Below are 21,869 nucleotides of genomic sequence, written 5' to 3'. Positions count from 1 at the left end.
CTTCTACAAAAGGCTATACTCAACAAAACTGGAAAACCTGGATGAAATGGAAAAATTTCTAGACAGATACCAGGTACCAAAGTTAAATCAGGATGAGGTTAATGATCTAAACAGTCTGATATCCCCTAAAGAAATAGAAGCAGTTATTAATAGTCTCCCAACCAAGAAAAGCCCAGGACCAGATGGATTTAGTGCAGAGTTCTATCAGACCTTCAAAGAAGATCTAATTCCAGTTCTTCACAAACTATTCTACAAAATAGAAGCAGAAGGTACTCTACCCAACTCATTCTATGAAGCCACAATTACTCTGATACCTAAACCACAGAAAGACCCAAGAAAGATAGAGAACTTCAGACCAATTTCCCTTATGAATATCGATGCAAAAATACTCAATAAAATTCTCGCTCACCGAATCTAAGAACACATCAAAACAATCATCCATTCTGACCAAGTAGGTTTCATTCCAGGGATGCAGGGATGATTTAATATATGGAAATCCATCAATGTAATCCACTATATAAACAAACTCAAAGACAAAAACCACATGATCATCTCGTTAGATTCTGAGAAAGCATTTGACAAAATCCAACACCACTTCATTATAAAAGTCTTGGAAAGATCAGGAATTCGAGGCCCATACCTAAACATGATAAAAGCAATGTATATCAAACCAGTATCCAACATCAAAGTAAACGGTGAGAAACTGGAAGCAATCCCACTAAAATCAGGGACTAGACAAAGCTACCCTCTTTCTCCATACCTGTTCAACATAGTATTTGAAGTCCTAGCCAGAGCAATTTGACAACAAAAGGAGATCAAGGGGATACAAATTGGACAAGGAGAAGTCAAAATATCACTTTTTGCAGATGATATGATAGTATATATAAGTGACCCTAAAAGTTCCACCAGAGAACTCCTAAACCTGATAAACAGCTTCAGTGAAGTAGCAGGATATAAAATTAACTCAAACAAGTCAATGGCCTTTGTCTACACAAAGAATAAGCAGGCTGAAAAAGAAATTAGGGAAACAACAGCCTTCACAATAGTCACAAATAATATAAAATACCTTGGTGTGACTCTAACTAAGCAAGTTAAAGATTTATTATAAGAACTTAAAGTCTCTGAAGAAAGAAGTCAATGACGATCTCAGGATTAATATAGTAAAAATGGCTATATTGCTGAAATCAATATACAGATTCAATCCTATCCCCATCAAAATTCCATCTCAATCTTCACAGAGTTAGAAAGGGCAATTTGCAAATTCATCTGGAATAACAATAAACCTAGGATAGCAAAAACTCTCCTCAACAATAAAAGAACCTCTAGTGGAATCACTATCCCTGACCTCAATCTGTACTACAGAGCAATTGTGATAAAAACTGCATGGTATTGGTACAACGACAGACAGGTAGATCAGTGGAATAGAATCGAAGACCCAGAAATGAACACCTATGGTCATTTGATCTTTGTCAAAGGAGCTAAAACCATCCATTGGAAAAAGGACAGCATTTTCAACCAATGGTGCTGGCTCAACTTGTGGTTAGCATGCAGAAGAATGTGAATTGATCTATTCTTTTTTTTTTTTTTTTTTTTTTTTTGCTTTTTTAAGATTTATTTATTTATTATATGTAAGTACACTGTAGCTGTCTTCAGACATTCCAGAAGAGGGCGCCAGATCTCATTACGGATGGTTGTGAGCCACCATGTGGTTGCTGGGATTTGAACTCAGGGCCTTCAGAAGAGCAGTCAATGCTCTTAACCACTGAGACATCTCTCCAGCCCAGAATTGATCTATTCTTATATCCTTGTACAAAGCTCAAGTCTACGTGGATCAAGGAACTCCACACAAAACCAGAGACACTACACAGCTATGAAAAACAATGAATTTATGAAATTCTTAGGCAAATGGGTGGATCTGGAGGATATTATCCTGAGTGAGGTAACCTAATCACAAAAGTACACACATGATATGCCATTTTTATTTCTACTGGCATATATTTGCAAATTTATTTATACATTTATTGATTGGATGATTTGTCTTTGTGTGTACTTAGTTATTTTTTATAGATTGGAGACATTAATCCTCTGCTACAGGTATAGTTGGCAAAAGTTTTCTTCTATTATGTAGATAGTTTCTTAAATTTTTTCATTTACTTATATGTATTTGTGCATATATACATGTTCATATGTAAAAATGCATATTTCCAGTATACATGTGTGGAGGACAGAGGTCAACCTTGAGGGCTGTTCATTGCCTCCTACTTTGTTTGAGATTCTCTCTCTCCCCCACCCTTCTCTCTTTCTATCTCTCTTTCTCTCTCTTTCTCTTTCACTTCCTCCTTCCCCCTCTCTTTTTCTCTCTCTTATACTGTGATGCATAGAGACTTAGTTGACCAGTGACCTTTTGGGGTATTCTCCTATCTCCTCCTCCCATCTTGCCATAGGGATACTAGCTGTGTGAAGACACAGAAATAGAACCTCTGTGTCCTGTTTTCACATGGTTTTTGGGGAGACAAGCTCAAGTTGTCATGCTTGCAAGATGTGAATTTACATGCTTAATGATTTTCTAGACCTAGTCTTTCTTTATTCTGTTTTATTGTTTCAACTACTATGCAGAAGCTTTTTAATTTAATGGAAATAGGTCTTACAATTATTTCCTAAACTGTTACCATGTATTCAAAACTATCCTTGCCTATGCCTGCAACTTGAAAGATCCAAATTAATAGTGAAAAGTAAAAAATGAAGACTTATTCAATGGGCCTAATTGTGAAAAAGGACAAAGAGATCCAGTAATTTCCTTAAGTTCATCTTTTGGTACCTTTAGTAAGTTTAGGCTTAGATAGAAGGCAGGAGCTTTCATAACTAAGCAGCGTTGTCCCACCTATCACTAACCCATCATTACCTCTGCTCCAGTCTATCCTGAATGGTGGTCTCATAAGCCTTTGTTCCTCCTTTGGTTGGCATCAGGGCTTCAGCAGAAGATTCCAGGGGACATGCCAATTCCCTGGAGCCCATTGTCTGAGTAGTCTGATAACTTTGAATAGAAACATCTCACCTTGGAATACAAGGATACTTGCTTAACTATCTATGTTCATAGCAGTTTTTATTCATAATAGCCAGAAACTGAAAATAATCTACATGTTCCTTAACTGAAAAATGGATAAAAAAGATGTGGTATATTTACACAACAAACTGCCACTCAGCTTATAAAAACAATGACAATTTGAAATTTATAGGCAAATGGATTGAAATAGAAAAAAAATATCATCCCAAGTCAGGTAACTTGGGCCCAGAAAGACAAACATGGTATATATTCACTTATAAGTTGGCATCAGTTATTAAGTAAAGAATAACCATGCCACAGTCAACAGACCTAGAGAAGCTAAGTAACAAGGAGAGCTCAATTAAAGACATGGGTCTCCTTGGGAAAGGGCAATAGATTTTGGTAGTGAACTGTGGGGAAGAGGGAATAGGAGCAGGAGGTTGCAAGCTGGGGGTGGGGTAGAGGATCGAGGAAAAGAGTACTTAGAAAGACAACTGGCATTGAAGGACATTGTGGGGGGGGCAATGTAGAAACAGTGTACAGTGGAAACTCCCTGGAATCTATGAGAGTGACCCTAATGATGCCTCCTAGTAATGGCGGGTACAAAGCCAGACAGAGCTATCTTCTACAACCAGGCAAGGCTTCCAGCAGTAACACTGGGACATCAACCCAGCCTTACAACCTTTGACCTACAATATGTCCTGCCTAGAAGATGTGCTGGGGTCAATGGTGGCACAGAACTTTGTGGGAGTGGTCAACTAATGAGTGGCCCAACTTGAGACCTACACCATGAGACAGAGACCAGGCCTGACACAGCCTGGAGGGCCAGAACACCAACTCTGGGGATCCCAGAGACCCAGGACAGAACCAGATACAACTGTCAAAAAAGTCAATATAATGATTCCTAATAATATTCTGCTATAGTCATATATCAGTGCTTAGCCAATCATCATCATAGAGCCATCATGCAGCAACTGATGGGAGCAGATGAAGAGACCCACAGCCAAACACTATGTGAAATCAGGGTAACCCTATATAAGAAGAGGAGGAAGGATTCTAGGAACCAGAGGGGTTGAAGGCACTGTAAGAACACAGCCCATAGAATCAACTAAGCAGGGCTCATAGGGTCTCATAGAGGCTGAAGTGATAATCATGGAGCCTGCATGGCTTTGAGCTAGGTCCTCTGCATAAATATTATGGTTATATGGCTTGTTATATGGTTTGTCTTATGGGACTCCTAACAGCAGGAGTGTGTGTGGGATCTCTGACAATTTTCCTCCTACTGGGTCACCTCATTCAGCCTTTATATGAGGGTTTGTGTCTAGCCTTATTATAATTTGTTATGCCATGTGCAGTGGTTACCCTGGGGAGGCCTATTTTTTTGAAGGGAAGCAGAGAAGTAATGGATCTGGGGGAGATGGGAAACAGGGGGTGGTAGGAGGAGTGGAGGTAGGGAAAACAGTGGTAGGGATGTAGCATGTGTATGGTATGTACTCATAATTGGACATTAGCCATAAAGTGCAAGATAGCTATTCTACAATCCACAGACCCAAAGAAACTGGGTAATAAGGAGGGCCCAAGGAAGGATGTGTGAATCTCACTCAGAGGGAAAACAAAATAGTCATCAGAGGTGGATGGAGAGAGGGAACTGGGTGGAGAGTTGCTAAGGAAGGTTATGGAGATGGCTAGCAGGTGTTGGGTGCAAGGAGGTGTAAGGAGGGGGTGAGAGTTCTGGTTGTTAGGATGGTGGGAGGCATTCCTGGGACCTGGTGGAGATATAGAATGAGAAAACTACAGGAATATATGGGGTGACTCTACCTGAGATTCCTTTCAGCAGAGTATTCAGAGACTGATGTGACCATTTCTTGTAGTTCAGCAGGACTTCCAGGGGAAGGAAGGGGACATCAACATACCCACAAAACCCTCAACCTAAAATTTGTTCTGCCTACAAGTTATGCAGGGATAAAGATGGAAACAGAGACTGACGGAATGGTCAACCATTGAGTGGCCCAACTTGAGACCCATCCCATGGGAAAGAACCAACGTCTGACAATATAAATGATACTCTGCTCTGCTTGTAGACAGGAACTGACTCCTGAGAGGCTTCATCCATCAGGGGATAGAAACAGATGCCATACATCAGATTGAGCTTGGGGAGTCTTGTGGAAGAGTAGGGGACAGATAATTGAGAGAACTGGAGGGGTTGGAGTTCTACAAGCAGACATACAGAGTCAACAAACCTGGGCCCATAGGGGCTCAGAGAATGAACCACCAACTAAAGAACATGCAGGAGCTGCCTCCCACCCCCTATTTGTAACAGATGTACAGCTTGGTCTTCATGTGGGTCCCCTAACAATTGGAGCAGAGGCTATCTCTGACTCTGTTGCTTGCAATTGGGTCCCCTTCTCCTATCTGGATTCCTGGGTAGATCCTTATTGGAAGAGGAATTGCTTAGTCCTGCTGGGACTAGACATCCCAGGATGGTATGGTACCCAAGGTGAAACTTCTTCTTTAAAGGTAGGACTGGGAGGAGGAGAAGGAGGAGGAAGAGGAGGAACTGTGATTGGGATATAATGTGAATAAAAAATAAAGTATGAAAAAACAAAACAAGGGAGGAGTTGGAATCTAAAGAAGACAAAAACAACATGAAACTTGATCCAATTCAGCATAGTTGCACATACCTTAGTCCCAGCACCTGAGAGGCCAAGACTGGCAGATCTATATGAGTTTGAGGCCAGCCAAGTCTTCATAGTGCGTTTCAGGATAGCCAAGGCTATGTAGAGAGACCTGTCTCAAAAAATATAATAAAATAACAAACAAACAAACAAACAAACAAACAAAAAACCCTCCAAAAATCACTAAACTAATATAGCAGAAAAGAAAAGAACAAAACCGAACAAAACAGCCAAGCTAATCAGGAGGTGATGGCACATACCTATGACTTATTCACTGAAATCATTATTCAGAGATTTCAAACACAAACGTAAAACGTTGCATAGTTTTAGAAAACCCAATTGTTTTAGAGTAAACTTTGTTTTTAATGTAATAAAAAACCCAACAAAGATAACAGGGAATATAGGAATTATCATGGTAAAGTACAATATCTGTTTAACTGGCTAATTACCAGAGATAAAGGAAGACTTTCATTATTTTCCTGTTTGAGCAACTGAGTACTCTCAGGAATACTTATTCTCACAGAAATTACTGAACCTAAGCCCCAAAATGTGTTCAGTCAAACATCTTCTATTCACCAATATGACTCCTTCAGGAAATGTTAAAAATAAAAATAATTTATTTAAAATTATTTAATTGACATTAATACCAAGCCTTGAAATCTTTTGTTTCTGAAATAATTAGTTGACATCAATTTTTATGACAAGGAAATCTCTTGTCCTTTGTTTTTGTACTCATTTTAATTGCAAAAGAGTGAAATGTCACTGTCATAGTTAGGGTTTCTATTGCTGTGAAGAGGCACCATGACTACAGCAACTCTTAGAAAGAAAAGCATTTAATTGGGCCTGGCTCACAGGCCAGAGGTTTAAGTCCATTATCATCATGTGACATACAGACATACATGGTCTTGGCGAGGTAGTTGAAAGTTCTACAGCTTGATCTGCAGGCAGCAGGAAGAGACAGTGATATATTGGGCCTGGTTTGAGCTTTCTGAACCTTCAAAGCCCACCTTCAGTGACACACCTCCTCTGACAAGACCACACCTACTCCAGCAGACCACATCTCCTAATAGTGTCACTCCCTAAGAATCTATTGTAGCCATTTTTATTTCAACCACTACAGACACTATTAATTTTACTTAAAAATCTTCATCATCAACCATAGTACTGGCGTTTGTGAAAAGTGGGGCTGAAATTTTTTCATAGAGGAGTATTTGTTACAAAAATTCATTATTTATTTTTGATTGGTATATTGCATCTGTATAAAGTACAATGTGATTCACATATATATTGAGTAGTGATTAATTCATAGTTATCAGTGGACCTGATATTTTAAATTGTTTTCACTTTTTAATGGTTGAGTCAAATTTCTTTTTCTTCACAAACTATCTTGAGGTGCATAATTTAATATCTTATTCTGCAGTAGAATTGATCACCAGAATGTATTCCTCCCTCAAATGATAAAATATCAGAACTGATTCTGCTTATCAAATTGTGCCCCTTGGTCAAACCTTTCTTTCTTTGAGATTCCTACTAGTAGTAATTTTTATGAGGTCAATCTTTCAAGATTCCATTTAAGAAAGAGATCATGCAGGCCTATTTCTTCTTTGCTTTGACTTATTACACTTAATGAAGTTCCCTCTAGGTCTGTCTACATTGTCACAAATGAGAGGATTTTATGCTTTCTTGATGAGTAGCTTTCGTGGCTTCATGTAATTTTCAAGATTGTTCTTTCTAATTCTGTAAAGAAAGATGTTGCTATTTTGGCAGGGTTTACATTTATTCTATAGATTCTGATGGTTAGGATAGACATCTTAACAACATTATTTCTTCCAATACATGAACACAGGCTACCTTTCCATGTGCTTATATTTTTAAAATATCATTCATTGGTGTTTTATAGTTTTTATTTACTTGCATAAATTTATTTGTAGACATTTAATTTTGTGAAGGCTACTAAATAAAATAATTGCCCTGCTCCCATCTACATTATTCACTGTTAACATATAGAAATGTTATGGATCAGATTCACTGTTAATATATAAAAATGTATGTTCTGAAAACTTACTCAAAAGTTTTTTTTAACACAACACATAAAATTTGGTTGTTATGCATAAAGTATCTTTGGTAGGATTTGTCTTCTACAAATTTTCTGTAGTGTTTGTCACTCAGCTTTTTTGTCCTTTACTTTCTGTCTTATTCATTTTCAGACAATCATTTTACTTTATAACAAATTGCCCCTTTTACTTTTAGCAAAACAAAACAAAACATCCTTATAGTTTATAGTTTCTCCTTACAAAAAAAAATCATAATTTTCTTGGAAGTTTGCACAGATACTTCTCCTATTATCCTAAATAATTTTAGTTACCTGTAATAATTAGATTAATAATAATATAATTTAAAAATATTTACCTATTTTATTATTTTATGTGTTTTGGTTGCATGAATATGTGTGTACTACATGAGTACATGTGGAGATCAAAAGAGAACACTACATCTCTTGAGACTGGAGTTACAGATGGTTTTGAGACACCATGTAGGTGCTAGGAATTGAACCCAGGTCTTCTAAAAGAACTACAAGTGCACTTAATCTCTGAGCCAACTCCTCAGCCCATCCTTAGTAATCTAAACTTATCATGCAAAATAGGAACCAAGTAACTGTGAAGTGCCATGCCAGCACTCAGCAATCGCAGTCTTTGAATCATAACTTCTAGAAGCATGATTCTCTCACAGTAAGCTTGTCATTGGACACAGACATGTTTCCTAGAAGTCTCAAATAATATCTGTCATCTCTTTATTAAATTAAAGAACAAAATTTTAGGTTTTTGTAGACTTAGGAGTTAATATGTTGTTATAGAGTTCTCTAAGTTTCACCTTCCATTCTTTTAATTTTTTCAAATTATATAATATAATACATTTTATTTATTTATTTATTTATTTATTTATTTATTTATTTATTTATTTATTCATTCATTTATGATCCTGTGTATGCTTGAAAAATATTCTACCAGTGAGCTACATCCCTATTGCAACATACTTGGATTGCTTATGAAGATGAGACAATGAATAATATGTCACCATTTTAAATTATTTTTATTGCTGATAAATTTGATCTTTCAGTGGTAATCACAGCATAGAAAGTCATGCATTTGTGTCACATTTAGTGGTGAAAGCTCTTGAGATATTTCTGCTTTAATAAAATTACCCATATTCTTATTTTTCTAAAGACTGAGTAAGTCCTGTGAACTTGGGTTTTGAATTTTTTTCAGTATCTACTGTATCTGGCACAGATAATTTTATCTAGGGGAGAGGTTTTTTTTTTTTTTTTTAACCTAATGCTTTTGTGTCTGTATCAGCTCAGTTCTGGTGAGAGCTGTACCCTGTCATGTCAGCCATGGTGGTCATATCTGATCTAATGGGACCTTGTAGAGCAATTTTCTTACTAGAGTTACTAAGGGTGACATGAAAAAACACCTCTCAATTCTAATGACCTTAGGACCTTACAGTAGGCCCTATCCTTAAAGCTCTTCTGAAGTAACATTTCATTAATATATGTACTTATTTTTTCTACATCAGTAAATTAGAGCTTTTACAATTTAATTTTGACCATTATGTACGTGGGTAAGGAATACCACTTGCATGTCATGTACTGACATACATACACAGAGCTGAGAGCTTCCATTTAAATGTGCTGGGTACAAAACTAACTTATTAAAGGGTTCTTGGATCTCAATCATCTTTTCTGTTAAACAGAACAAGATTTTTTTCCTAGATTGCTAAATGTTTTTACATATTTGTTTAAAAAATTCCTCCCATTTTACTTTATTTTTTTTTTCTCCCAAAATGTTTATTTGTCATGTTTAAAATACAAAACCAAATTCAGATATAGGAACACACAAAAACATTCACATGTATCCACTGTTTAGGCCTATAAAAACCCATCTATACATCTCACTTACCCATCAATACTACATGAGTAAAAAGCAACATAGCTTTAAAATAAGTTGGTTACCAGTAACACTGTCAGATACAAATTCATAGTACCACTTGAAAGGATAAAACAGACATTTTGTAGAAATAGGAAAATTAGTTTGTAAGATTTCATGAAAACATTCTATAGGATTAACAAGCTTGTCAGTCAGCTAAAACAAGGAAATTACTGAAAGCTCTGTAAGGATAACTACATCTAAGAATTGGACTCAAGTATTAAAGCAAAGCAAGAAGCACATATCTAAATCCTGCTCTCTCGAGTGAAAACGGGTTGCTTGGGAACTTCGGTTGCTAACTAGTCACTAAAAGATTCTGATGAACACTAGGCTATTCCACCAATATGCAGAGAATAGTTCTTTAGGAAAAGCAGATTTTACGCTGCCAGATACAGAACATACATCACTGAACACACAGTGGTCCTGCTAATCATGGGACTGAACGGACACAGCATCTTTATTCTACGATGTCACCTAATTACTGACAGACCAGATACACCTCAGGTGTCTTAAGATCCCTACTCAGACACAGACCAATGACTGCTCCTATACGTGGGGACACAGACACCCAGGTCATCAGTCAGACATATTAATGGCTTCACAGTAGCAACACAAAATGCACTCAAATGTCACATTTCCATAGGAAAGGTTATACATACACTATACACTTCAGTTTTGAAATGTGGACTCAAAAGCATTCAATTTTCAGCAACCAATTAATTTAGTGATGGTCCCAAATCTTCAAATTCTAATTTAGCAGAGCAAAAGTCCTTCTTTGGCGGCCAGGCGCTGGCGGTGGACTTTGTCTTGTTGTAGCTCTTCGTGATTGGGGTGCCAGAGTTTCATGATGATCCTTTCAATGTTAAGGGCATACACAGTATGTGTAGGAATGACTTCCCTGTGTACCTGCAAAGCTTCAAACAGGTCATACATGTTCACTGGAGGCAGAGATGCAGGCAGCGTGTCCCCCGAGCAGGCCAATAGGAATGCAGCCTGCTGCTCAGCATCGTCGGGGTGTGGCTGAGACGCTGGGCTCTGACTGGCACATGGAGCAGAGAAGGCTGGAGGGCCTTCAACCAAGTTGTTGTAAGCCACCACACTATTCTTCAGGTATGGCTGTGGCGTCACGTTGCTCCCAAAGGCGTATTTAAAATGACCATCCCGTACCCGGTAAGCTTTCCTTCTCGACACAACTGAGGTCAGAATATCTTTGAGGTGATTCTGTAAAAACAAAAGAAAAATAGCAAGAAACCCTCAAAAGCAAAGCGTAGAAGTTCCACTGTCAAGTGCTCGTCCCGTTTAGGTGGAGATGCAGCCTGACAGAAATGCTCCTGAACAGAGCCCACGGCCACAGATGCAGGGTACGGGTGAGGGGTGAGCTGCCTTCACTCTGCTCTCAGGGGGCCGTGCTCCATGGGGAGCTTCTCTTGGAAGTGGATTTTATTTTGGTTTGCAGGGCTGAGATTTGACATCACACAGGGCAGATGGCCACCACGCCACATGCATTTGTCTTGTTTTCCTTAGCTGATGCTTCTCAGAAATGAGTTTTGGGAAAGAAAATACTTTTTTTAAAGACAAATGACTTTGAAATTTGACGTAAGAAATCTGACACACTAGTATTGGCTGGTTACAAAGTTCACTGCAAGAGCTTTTGCTCTCAAAAGCTCTTCAAACAGACAAGAGAACACCATGCATGTCTGCTCAAATCCTCTTCGCCTACAGAAGAGCTGAGTACATCAGAGCTGGCTGGGTAGTGTGAAAGCAGAGCCCTCTTATCATATGTCAGCACAGAGCTCCAGAGTCAGGCTGGGCACTTACTCAGACCAATCTGTCTTATCAACATGCCCTTGTGCAACTTAATACGGGTTTTCACACAGAATTCATTTAAGACAACTATTATCTTACAAGTGTCTATGAGGAAAATGTGCACCAGAAACTTGTCTGTGTACTGCCTTGGCATTGGTGCAATGTATGTTCTGTCAAATAACTTAATGAGGGGATGACTCAAACAGTGGGTGGAACTATTTAGATGTCCACACTGACACTCTTTAAATGCAGCACGACCTTACACACTGCGCCACTAGAGTTTCTCACACGAGAGGCAAGCAGAACCAAGGGCACTGTGGGGAACTGTCTGGAAAACCTGTCAATCAAAAGCAATTCTGCAGTTTTACAGTGTGAAGTGTGTCTCCTTCAATGATGACAGAGAGTGCCGTCCAGTTCCTGTCAGAGTCAGCTTTCCACACACAAGCTCGTCACAATTATGTGTAGTTATTTCTAGACGCCCACCAACCTCCACCGCATAGACCACAGCAGAGACGGCCTCCTCAGTGACATTGTCCAGCCCGTGCTCATAGGCAGTCACGATCATTCTCCCTTCAAGTTGACCTCGAGTGGGAAGCATCATGGTGTGTGAACAAAGTTTCAAGTCGTCATCACCCTGGGGCTCCTTTGCCACAAACTGCTGAGCTCCAGAGAGGGGGTTCTGAGGCTGGAATCTATGATCAAATTTTTGACGAACGGAAGAAAGCTTTTTCTTCCCCTTGGGTTTTCCAGGCTTGGCTGCAGAGCCCCCTGTCCAGGGCAAAGATCCAGCACCCTCTGGTGTAGAAACCAAAATCTGACAACGTGTGAGGATGGCCAGGAGGAAATCATTGTGAGAATGGACATTGTCCTGTGTGAGGAGCCTGTGAGCTTCAAGGTCGAACTCCTCCTTGCTGATCTTCTGCTTGAACCACAGCTTCAGGTTGGCCCAGTATTGTTTCACGTTGTCCCCCAGCGCCTCGCTCAAGTTCTTCTTGGCTGCCTCCAGCTCGCTCACAAAGGTCGCCATTGCAGCGCGCGTCTTCCAGCCCGACCGTAGACCGTGCGGCCCACAGCCACCAGCAACCGAAAGATCAACGCGGCGGAAGGCCTGCGCGCCGGACGCTGGAGGCTCGACTCGACTCGACTTCACTCGGATCGGCTCGGATCGGCTCGGATCGGCCCCATTTTACTTTACAATAAACTTTTGAAAGAGCAATCTTAATTTTTTAAAAAAAAATTTTGATGCCTTTGTGCATCAACTAAAGAATGTGCCTTATTATTCTGGTAGCATTTTATAGCCTTAAAAAAACTGTATTGTTATACAATAATTATGGTGGATCAAAGATCATTAAAATTTAACAGTAAAACAAATAAAACATAAAATTACTGTAAAAAGGTGGTGCAGCTTTGCTTATCTACAAATACCATGCCTACATGAGATCTTTTATTATAGCATTCTTTGACCTTTCTTTAGTAATAGAAGGCTAGTGCTTTGATAAAGGAAAGATTTGAAAATATTTTAAAAATTCATGAGAAAAATTTAAATCAGAAATGAAGTTTGTTTTTCTGACTATCTAAAATAGACCTCACATTTTCTGAATGTTTTTGGGTAGGATATGAGAGGAAGATTGGTTTTGAATTTTGAATTGGTCTCTAGGCTAAAAATTACCCTCCAGAAGGCATATAGAGAGCAATTAGATTTGCTTTGATGGCTTGAGGTTTGAATTAGGTAAGAATTCTAAGAGGCGGTTATTTTCAGCAGAGTAGAGAAAGCGTGGTGCTTATCTCTTCATGTGGACAATGAGCAGGTCAGGCTTTGTGTGCTGTGCTCAGAAGTCAAGGGTGTCTTCCTTATGAGCATGAGCCTCTCACTGTTATGTGACTGATCCTAAAGTCAGGCTTTTTTTTTTTAACACTAGTAATTTTAGAAAATCACCAGTGTTGACCATTTGCAATGCTTTCTTTTAAGACAGTTTTGCTGAAAGAAAATGAACAACATAGTGTGGATTATAGACATTATTTTCATATATAAATCTTAGAAAATATAATGAACATTTCTGTCTTTTCAGATAAGTTGATAAATAATTCTTGGAAATAATTTAGTTGACATACAGCATCAATTCAAACATTGAACATTAAAATCTAAATAAGGCCTCTGTGCAAAAATTTTTCTTAATTTTTTAAATTAAGAATGATGTCAACTTATATCTGAAAGGTTTCAAGTTAGGACTTCAAGGGGACACTGTGGTGGACTGTATTATTAAAAAATTTTAAATTTATGTTGAAGCAAGTTCTCTTTCTTTTTTTAATGGGGGAGGTGAGAATTTATTTTATTTTTTATTTATTTTTCTTTTTTATTAGATATTTTCTTTATTTATATTTCAAATTTTATCCCCTTTCCTCATTTCTCTACATAGCACTGGTTGCCTCAAAGTCACAGAGACCTGCTTGTCTGTGTGCTGGGATTAAAGGCATGTGCCACCATGCCCAGCTCAAGGACTGAAGGACCTCTTTTCTTTCTTTCTTTCTTTCTTTCTTTCTTTCTTTCTTTCTTTCTTTCTTTCTTTCTTTCTTTCTTTCTTTCTTTCTTTCTTTCTCTCTCTCTCTCTCTCTCTTTTTCTTTCTTTCTTTCTTTTTCCTTCCTTCCTTCCTTCCTTCCTTCCTTCCTTCCTTCCTTCCTTCCTTCCTCTCTCTCTCTCTCTCCTTTTGTCTTCCATCCCTCTTTTCCTCTGTCCCTCATGTTCTCCACTTGTGGCTGAGAGCTGAAGGGCAAGGCAGGGATGTGGCAGAGTGGGACTTTTCTCTCTTGGTGGTAAGGGCAAGAATGGAAAATGGTGGAGCTGTCCGGATTCTTACTGACAGGTGAAGCTGTCTTGAAGTCCTGGGATTGAACATAGTTTAGCTTTGAAAAAGAAAAACGTAACCCAAGGGACTAGCATGTAGGGTGGGCTCTAAGGAATAGTTACAAGTCAGTAATGACGCTGCTGGAGAACATAGACTATTTTGGTAGGCTGAGAATTTGGCATTTTTTTCGATCTAGAAGTTTGCCCTGGAGGAAATGCATCTGGAGGCACAGTGGGTTTTTCCACGAGAGAAGCAGTGTCTGGTGAAGGCTTACAGCTCCTTCAGGTGCCTGGCTGTGAGGAGGTGAAGAATGCTAGAACGGAGTGGGCTCCACCCCTGGACCAGGGTATGGGAGTGGAAAATCAGGCTTCCTCCAAAGAAAGAGGACTTGAGTGTCACCTGGAGAAGTTAGGCTTGATCAGAGTAGGGAATTTCACTAGGAAGGAAAGCTGTGTGAAGCCATTTGTTATCTCAGGGAGTTGTGTAACCAAAAATGGAGGTACTTTACAAGATGGTGTGTCATGGTTAACAATATCCTCAACATTTTCATATTCCTAGCTATTTGCCTACATGTCTCTCTCTTTCCTAATAGTATTGTATCCACATTAATTCTTCTATTTCTTTAAATCATACAAGGTTCAATACTTTTATTAACATTTTTAGAACACAAAGTTGCATTCTATTGAAAAAAACTGTGACATCAAAGACAGGGAAACTATATATCTAGATTCTATTAGCAATTTTCCTCTTACTGAATCAACCAAAATGTTAAATCCTATGTGACAAAAACGAACCTATTCTGCCTTGTGACCTGGTTAATTTTTCATCATTAGCTTATGATTGATTGATTGATTGATTGATTGATTGATTGATTTCTTTCTTTCTTTCTTTCTTTCTTTCTTTCTTTCTTTCTTTCTTCCTTTCTTTCTTTCAAAACTTCTCTCCAAGGCTATTGGTCCTGTGAAGGTTCTATGCCCCAGTATAGGGTATGCCTGGGCAAGGAAGTGGGGGTGGGTAGGTTGGGGAGCAGGAGGAGGAGGCAGAGGATAGGGGATTTTTGGAGGGGAAACTAGGAAAGGGGATAACATTTGAAATGTAAATAAAGAGAATATCTAATTAAAAAAACCTTCTTTTCAGCCCCATTTCTTCTTCTTTCTTCTTCTTCTTCTTCTTCTTCTTCTTCTTCTTCTTCTTCTTCTTCTTCTTCTTCTTCTTCTTCTTCTTCTTCTTCTTCTTCTTCTTCTTCTTCTTCTTCATTGAATACTGCTATATAGGTTTAACTGTCCTGGAACTCACTATGAGACCAAGCTGGCTTCGAACTCACAGAGTTAAACCTGCTTCTGCCTCTTGAGTGCTGGGATTAAAGGCATGTACCACTGCACCTGGCTTAGTAGTAATGTCATTCCCCAAACTTAAAGCCCCTGATGTTTACCCCATCCTCTCCTCTGCTCCTCTTTCCTGTGTTCCTTTTCCCTTTCTCTCTTTCCCTTCATTCCCTTCCTTTCCCTCTCCCTGTCTCCTGTTCTCTTCTCTTTCCTCTATACTTTTCTCCTCTCTCACTCTCTCCCTTTTCATCCCCATTTTCTTTCCTCATGCTTCAGAAGTAAGTTAAGTCAATCAAAATTGCATTTCTCCCAAAAAATGCTAATTCAATGAGAAACTCCTACTCTCCAGTTAGCCTAAACAAGACCTTATATTAACATAGAGATAATCTTTAGAGATAGACTTCATCAACATCTCCTGAATACTTTATCACCTTTCGGATTAAGTAAGTTATTAGGACATTCAATTTTTTTCCTTTCCTTTTTTCTTTTTTTTCCTTTTTCCTTTCTCCTTTTTTCCTTTCCTTTCCTTTAATAACAAGATCCTCCCAAGTGCAATAGTTATTTCATTTTATATTGCATGCCTGAAAACTATTTTCTCCTTGCAAATTCTCATTCTCTTAGATTTGACTCAGTCCTCACAATTTACTGAACGACATTCTATGATGATTTTCACAAGGAAGACCAAGCTAAGCCTTTCTTCTTCTGTTCCCTGTCTCTGTTAACCATCTCGATAATCAGGTCTCATATGTTGTTATTAGTTACTAGAGCAATTTTTAGTTTTTCCTTTCAAGCAATGCTTACAAAAAAATGAAAAATTTAAAAAAAAAAATGTGGATCTTAGGATAGAGGAGTGTGAGGAAAAGAACTGACCACAAGATGGCAGTAGAGGAGCACACACGAGTATTATTAATGAAGCTGTCCTTTGCTCAGGATAACACCCAGAAACCATGTCCTTTACTGCTCTTTATTTAAAACTCCAGCCCTACTCAAATCCCTGCCTCTTAGTAGGGATTTAACAGAGGCTTAAGTAAAAAAGAGAAAAAAGTAAGTTAGGAAGTTCTAGACATGCACAGTTATAAAATTTTAGTTTTTTTTTTTTTAAAAACAAATATTTTTTTAATTTTATTTTTTCATTTATTTATTTATTTACTTTATATTAAGGTCACTGACCCCCTTCTCTTGGTCTCCGTCACAGAGTCCCTCCCTCTACAAACCTCTCTGTTCTCCTCTGAGAGGGTGAAGGTTTCCCTGAGTATCATCCACCTACCCTGGCACATCAAGTCTCTAACATGGCTAGGCCCATCCTCTCCCATTGAAAAAAATATTTTAAAATTAAACTAAATTTACATTTATTTATTTATTGACAGAGTCTTTTTATGTAGCCATGGCTGTCTTGGAATTTGCTATGTAGAACAGACTAGTGTTGAACTTAGAGAGCTGCCTGTCTCTGTCTCCTAAGTGCTGATATTAAAGGGGTAGACCACCACACAAGGTTTAGAATTTTAATTGTTTTAGATATACTATTTATTTTGAGTGTGTGTGTCTATATGTGTATGTATGTGTGTCCCTGTGGAGGCCAGAAGAGTGAATTGGATCTCCTGGAGTAGAAATTACAGGTGGTTTTATGGTACCTGATGTGAGTGATAGGAACTGAACTTGGATCTTCTTAACCTCTGAGCCATTTCTTCTGCCTCTTTGTTTTTATTATTATTTATATTTTCCCTATACTTTTGCATTGCTTGATATAATGGTTAATTTAAAAACTGAATAGCACATTTTATACATTTTAAATAAACATTTATCCCGAATTTTTGGTAAAATAATAGTTTGGAGAATATTTATAGGATGATTCTAAAGTCCCAGGATAAATCCAATCTCTGTGTTTAATTGGTCGGATTTAGTTGTCTGAGTTACAAAAATGCTCATCACAGAAGAGAATGTAACAGATGACAAGAAAATTGACAAGGAACTGTCAAGGATTTTGAATAATTATACTAATTCTTTATTCTAACGCAAGAGAAACTCTGCATTGGGGAAATCAATGAATGAGCATTTTTTATTAGATATTTTCTTTATTTACATTCCAAATAGTATTCCCTTTCCTCTTTTCCTCTCTGAAAATCCCCTACCTTCTTCCCCCTCTCCCTGTTCCCCAATCTACCCACTCTTGCTTCTTAGCCCTGGCATTCCCCTATACTGGGGCATAGAACCTTCACAAGACCAAGGGCCTTTCCTCTCATTGATGAATGACTAGGCAATCCTCTGCTACAAATGCAGCTAGAGACATGAGTCCCATCATGTGTTTTCTTTGATGGGTGGTTTAGTCCCAGGAAGCTTTGCGGGTACTGGTTATTCCACACTCTCACCTGTGCAGACTAGTCTCGGAGGGATCCTGGAACCAAGATGGCTCCTCCAGGTGCTCCAGCAAAGCCCTCCCGGGCGGGGCAGACACCTCTCCTCTGGCAGGGAAGGTGCCTGGATGTCTGGAACACGAAACGGGATCTGAGTCAGAAGTTGTGTCTCTTCTGCTTGTCCCAGAAGCTGTTAGCTTCTGTAGTCCACACTCTCACTTGCACAGACTAGCCTCGGAGGGATCCGGGAACCAAGATGGCTCCCCCAGGTGCTCCAGTGATGTTGGCATCTTCTAATACTGTGAAAGCTAACTAATAAGACTGATACTTTTAGGTTAGTACCAGCTTGCATTTTCCATGCAATGATGACCCAAATATGTGGTATCTTCACCAATGGCTTCTTACCATCAAGTTCTGGATGATAAGCAGGAGCAATGGCAATACCTTTTAATACTTAGGGTTTCTGGGGAACCACTGACAACCTGAAAAACAGGCAGCTCATACCTGACACTGTGTTTTCTTTTTGATTACTTAAGGTGTTTGTGAAAGCTCTCTCCTCTTTATAGTGTAATTCAATTTCACCTGATTTTATATATGTATATTTATGTATTTCAGGATATTTCTACAGTAGTCATTTTCTATATGCAATTTTCAAAGAACTTTAGCACTATGTATTCCTTTCCATATGCTCTTCTTTGCCTTACTTTCTTATTCGTTCATATAATTTAAATCCTTCATACTAACTATTTTTTCTCAGCTCCATTGGAAGCTTACCCTTTCATCTGCTACTTAGGTTAATTTTTTTTTTTTACTTCTATGGGTACTAAAATAAAAACATACCCGTCTTAAGAGTCAAAACTAGCATCAACATAGGAGAGGGAACATGAAGCCTTTGTCTTGCTAAAGAGCTTAGAAATAAAAGGGGCATGGTACCACCACAAAACAGACATATTGATCAATGCAATACAGCTGAAAACATAAATATAAGCCCACACTCTTCAGCCAACTGATTCTTGACAAAGAAGCCAAAAATAAATATTGTTGCATCTTCAACAAATGGTACTGGTCATTTGCATGATTCCAGATAAAAGAATGAAACTAGATTATTATCTCACCCTGGCACAAAACTTAATCATACATGGATCAAGAACCTCAGCATAAAAGCTGTGTCCTAGTTTGATTCTCTGTTGCTGTGATAAAACACTGAATGAAACCAACTTGAAGAGGAACCAGTTTATTTGGTGTATGATTTCTCAGTACAGTCCATTACTAAGCAAATTAAGAAGGAATTTGGAGGGAAAAACTGAAGCAAAACCATGGAGGAGTGTTGCTTATTATTTTGTTCCTCATAGCTTGCTGAGTTGCTTTCTTGTATAATCTAGGATCACTAATTCTGGAGTGACAATAATAATAGTGGGTGGGCACTCCAATATCCATCATTATTTAAGAAAATGCCCCATAGACAGACAGCCCAGGCTAATATGGAACAGGCAATTCTCAAAATGAAATTCTTTCCTGAGTTTCCCAAATGACCCTAGTTTGTGTCAAGTGAAAAATATCTAATCAGAACAACTTGATAATCTAATTTCAACAGAGGAGAAAGTAGAAAATGTACTTCTAGTTATATGCATAAGAAGCACATTCTGAACAATGACTGTGGTATCACAGGCATTAAGATCAAAATTGACATCCACCAAGCTTAGTCTGCACATGTGAGAGTGTGGACTGCAGAAGTTAACAGCTTCTGGGACAGGCAGGAGCCACAGAACTTCTGAGGCGGCCCCCTTTTCGGGCTCCAGATATCTTGGCACCTTCCCTGCCAGAGGATAGGTGTCTTCTCGGATTGGGAGGGCTTTGCCAGACGATCTGTGGGAGACATCTTGGTTCCCAGACTCTACCGAGCCTAGACTGTACAGGTGAGAGTGTGGACTGCAGAAGGTAACAGCTTCTGGGACAGATCCTGTTTTGGGCCTTCATCTTCTACCAGGAGGCTAGTCTGAATGCCAGATATCTGTGCACCTTCCCTGAAAGAGGAGAGCCTGCCTATAAAGAGTGCTCTGACCACTGAAACTCAGGAGAGAGCTAGTCTCCCAGGTCTGCTGGTAGAGAATAACAGAATCAGGAGAGGAACAAGTTCTAACCAGAGACAACTATAACAACTGACTCCAGAGTTTACCAGATGGCAAAAGGCAGACAGAAGAATCTTACTAACAGAAACCAAGATCACTCCATCATCAGAACGCAGCACTCCCACCTCAGCCAGTCCAGAGCACCCCAACACACAAGAAAACCTACACCCGGATTTAAAGGCATACCTCATGATGATGGTAGAAGACATCAAGAAGGTCTTTAAAAACTCACTTAAAGAAATACAGGAGAACACTGCTAAAGAGTTGCAAGGTCTTATAGAAAAACAGGAAAACACATCCAAACAGGTGATGGAATTCAACAAAACCATACTAGACCTAAAAATGGAAGTAGACACAATAAAGAAAACCCAAAGTGAGGCAACGCTGGAGATAGAAAGCCTAGCAAAGAAATCTGGAACCATAGACTCGAGCATCAGCAACAGAATACAAGAGATGGAAGAGAGAATCTCAGGTGCAGAAGATTCCATAGAGAACATCGGCACAACAATAAAAGAAAAAGCAAAATGCAAAAAGATCCTAACTCAAAACATCCAGGAAATCCAGGGCACAATGAGAAGACCAAACCAACGGATAATAGGAGTAGATGAGAATGAAGATTTTCAACTTAAAGGGCCAGCAAATTTCTTCAACAAAATTATAGAAGAAAACTTCCCAAACCCAAAGAAAGAGAAGCCCATGAACATACAAGAAGCCTACAGAACTCCAAATAGACTTGATCAGAAAAGAAATTCCTCCTGACACATAATAATCAGAACAACAAATGTACTAAATAAAGATAGAATATTAAAAGCAATAAGGGAAAAAGGTCAAGTAACATATAAAGTCAAGCCTATCAGAATTACACCAGATTTTTCACCAGAGACTATGAAAGCCAGAAGATCCTGGACAGATGTTATACAGACACTAAGAGAACACAAATACCAGCCTAGGCTACCATACCCAGCCAAACTTTCAATTACCATAGATGGAGAAACCAAAGTATTCCACGACAAAACCAAATTCACACATTATCTTTCCACAAATCCAGCCCTTCAAAGGGTAATATCAGAAAAAAACCAATATAAGGACAGAAACCACATCCTAGAAAAGGCAAGAAAGTAATCCTTCAACAAACCTAAAAGAAGACAGCCACAATAACAGAATGCCAATCTTAACAACAAAAATAATAGGAAGGAACAATTACTTTTCCTTAATACCTGTTAATATCAGTTAATACCTGTTATTGGACTCAACTCCCCAGTAAAAAGACAGACTAAGAGACTGGCTACACAAACAGGACCCAATATTTTGCTGCTTACAGGAAACCCATCTCAGGGAAAAAGACAGACACTACCTCAGAATGAAAGGCTGGAAAACAATTTTCCAAGCAAATTGTCTGAAGAAACAAGCTGGAGTAGCCATTCTAATATCTAATAAAATTGACATCCAACCCAAAGTCATCAAAAAAGACAAGGAGGGACACTTCATACACATCAAAGGTAAAATCTTCCAAGAGGAACTCACAATTCTGAATATCTATGCTCCAAATACAAGGGTAGCCACATTCATTAAAGAAATGTTAGGAAAGCTCATGGCACACATTGCACCTCACACAATAATAGTGGGAGAGTTCAACACACCACTTTCACCAATGGACAGATCATGGAAACAGAAACTAAACAGGGACACAGTGAAACTAACAAAAGTTATGAA

General features: G+C 38.7%; 1 protein-coding gene across 1 annotated transcript; it reads right to left on the bottom strand.

The window, feature by feature from the left end:
- Nucleotides 1–9,550: 9,550 nt before the first annotated feature.
- Nucleotides 9,551–12,644, bottom strand: LOC110287617 (transcriptional adapter 1). Its single transcript, XM_021154185.3, has 2 exons — nucleotides 11,995–12,644; nucleotides 9,551–10,922 (listed from the first exon to the last, which is right to left on the bottom strand). The coding sequence occupies exons 1-2, from the start codon at nucleotides 12,532–12,534 to the stop codon at nucleotides 10,455–10,457; spliced, it is 1,008 nt and encodes a 335-aa protein (XP_021009844.2). The 5' UTR covers nucleotides 12,535–12,644; the 3' UTR covers nucleotides 9,551–10,454.
- Between the last annotated feature and the right edge of the window lie 9,225 nt (nucleotides 12,645–21,869).

The sequence above is a fragment of the Mus caroli genome, unplaced genomic scaffold, assembly GCF_978045245.1.
Source record: "Mus caroli unplaced genomic scaffold, Mus_caroli_1 scaffold_8, whole genome shotgun sequence".
Taxonomy (NCBI): domain Eukaryota; kingdom Metazoa; phylum Chordata; class Mammalia; order Rodentia; family Muridae; genus Mus; species Mus caroli.
This window is presented reverse-complemented; position numbering and strand designations above follow the sequence as displayed.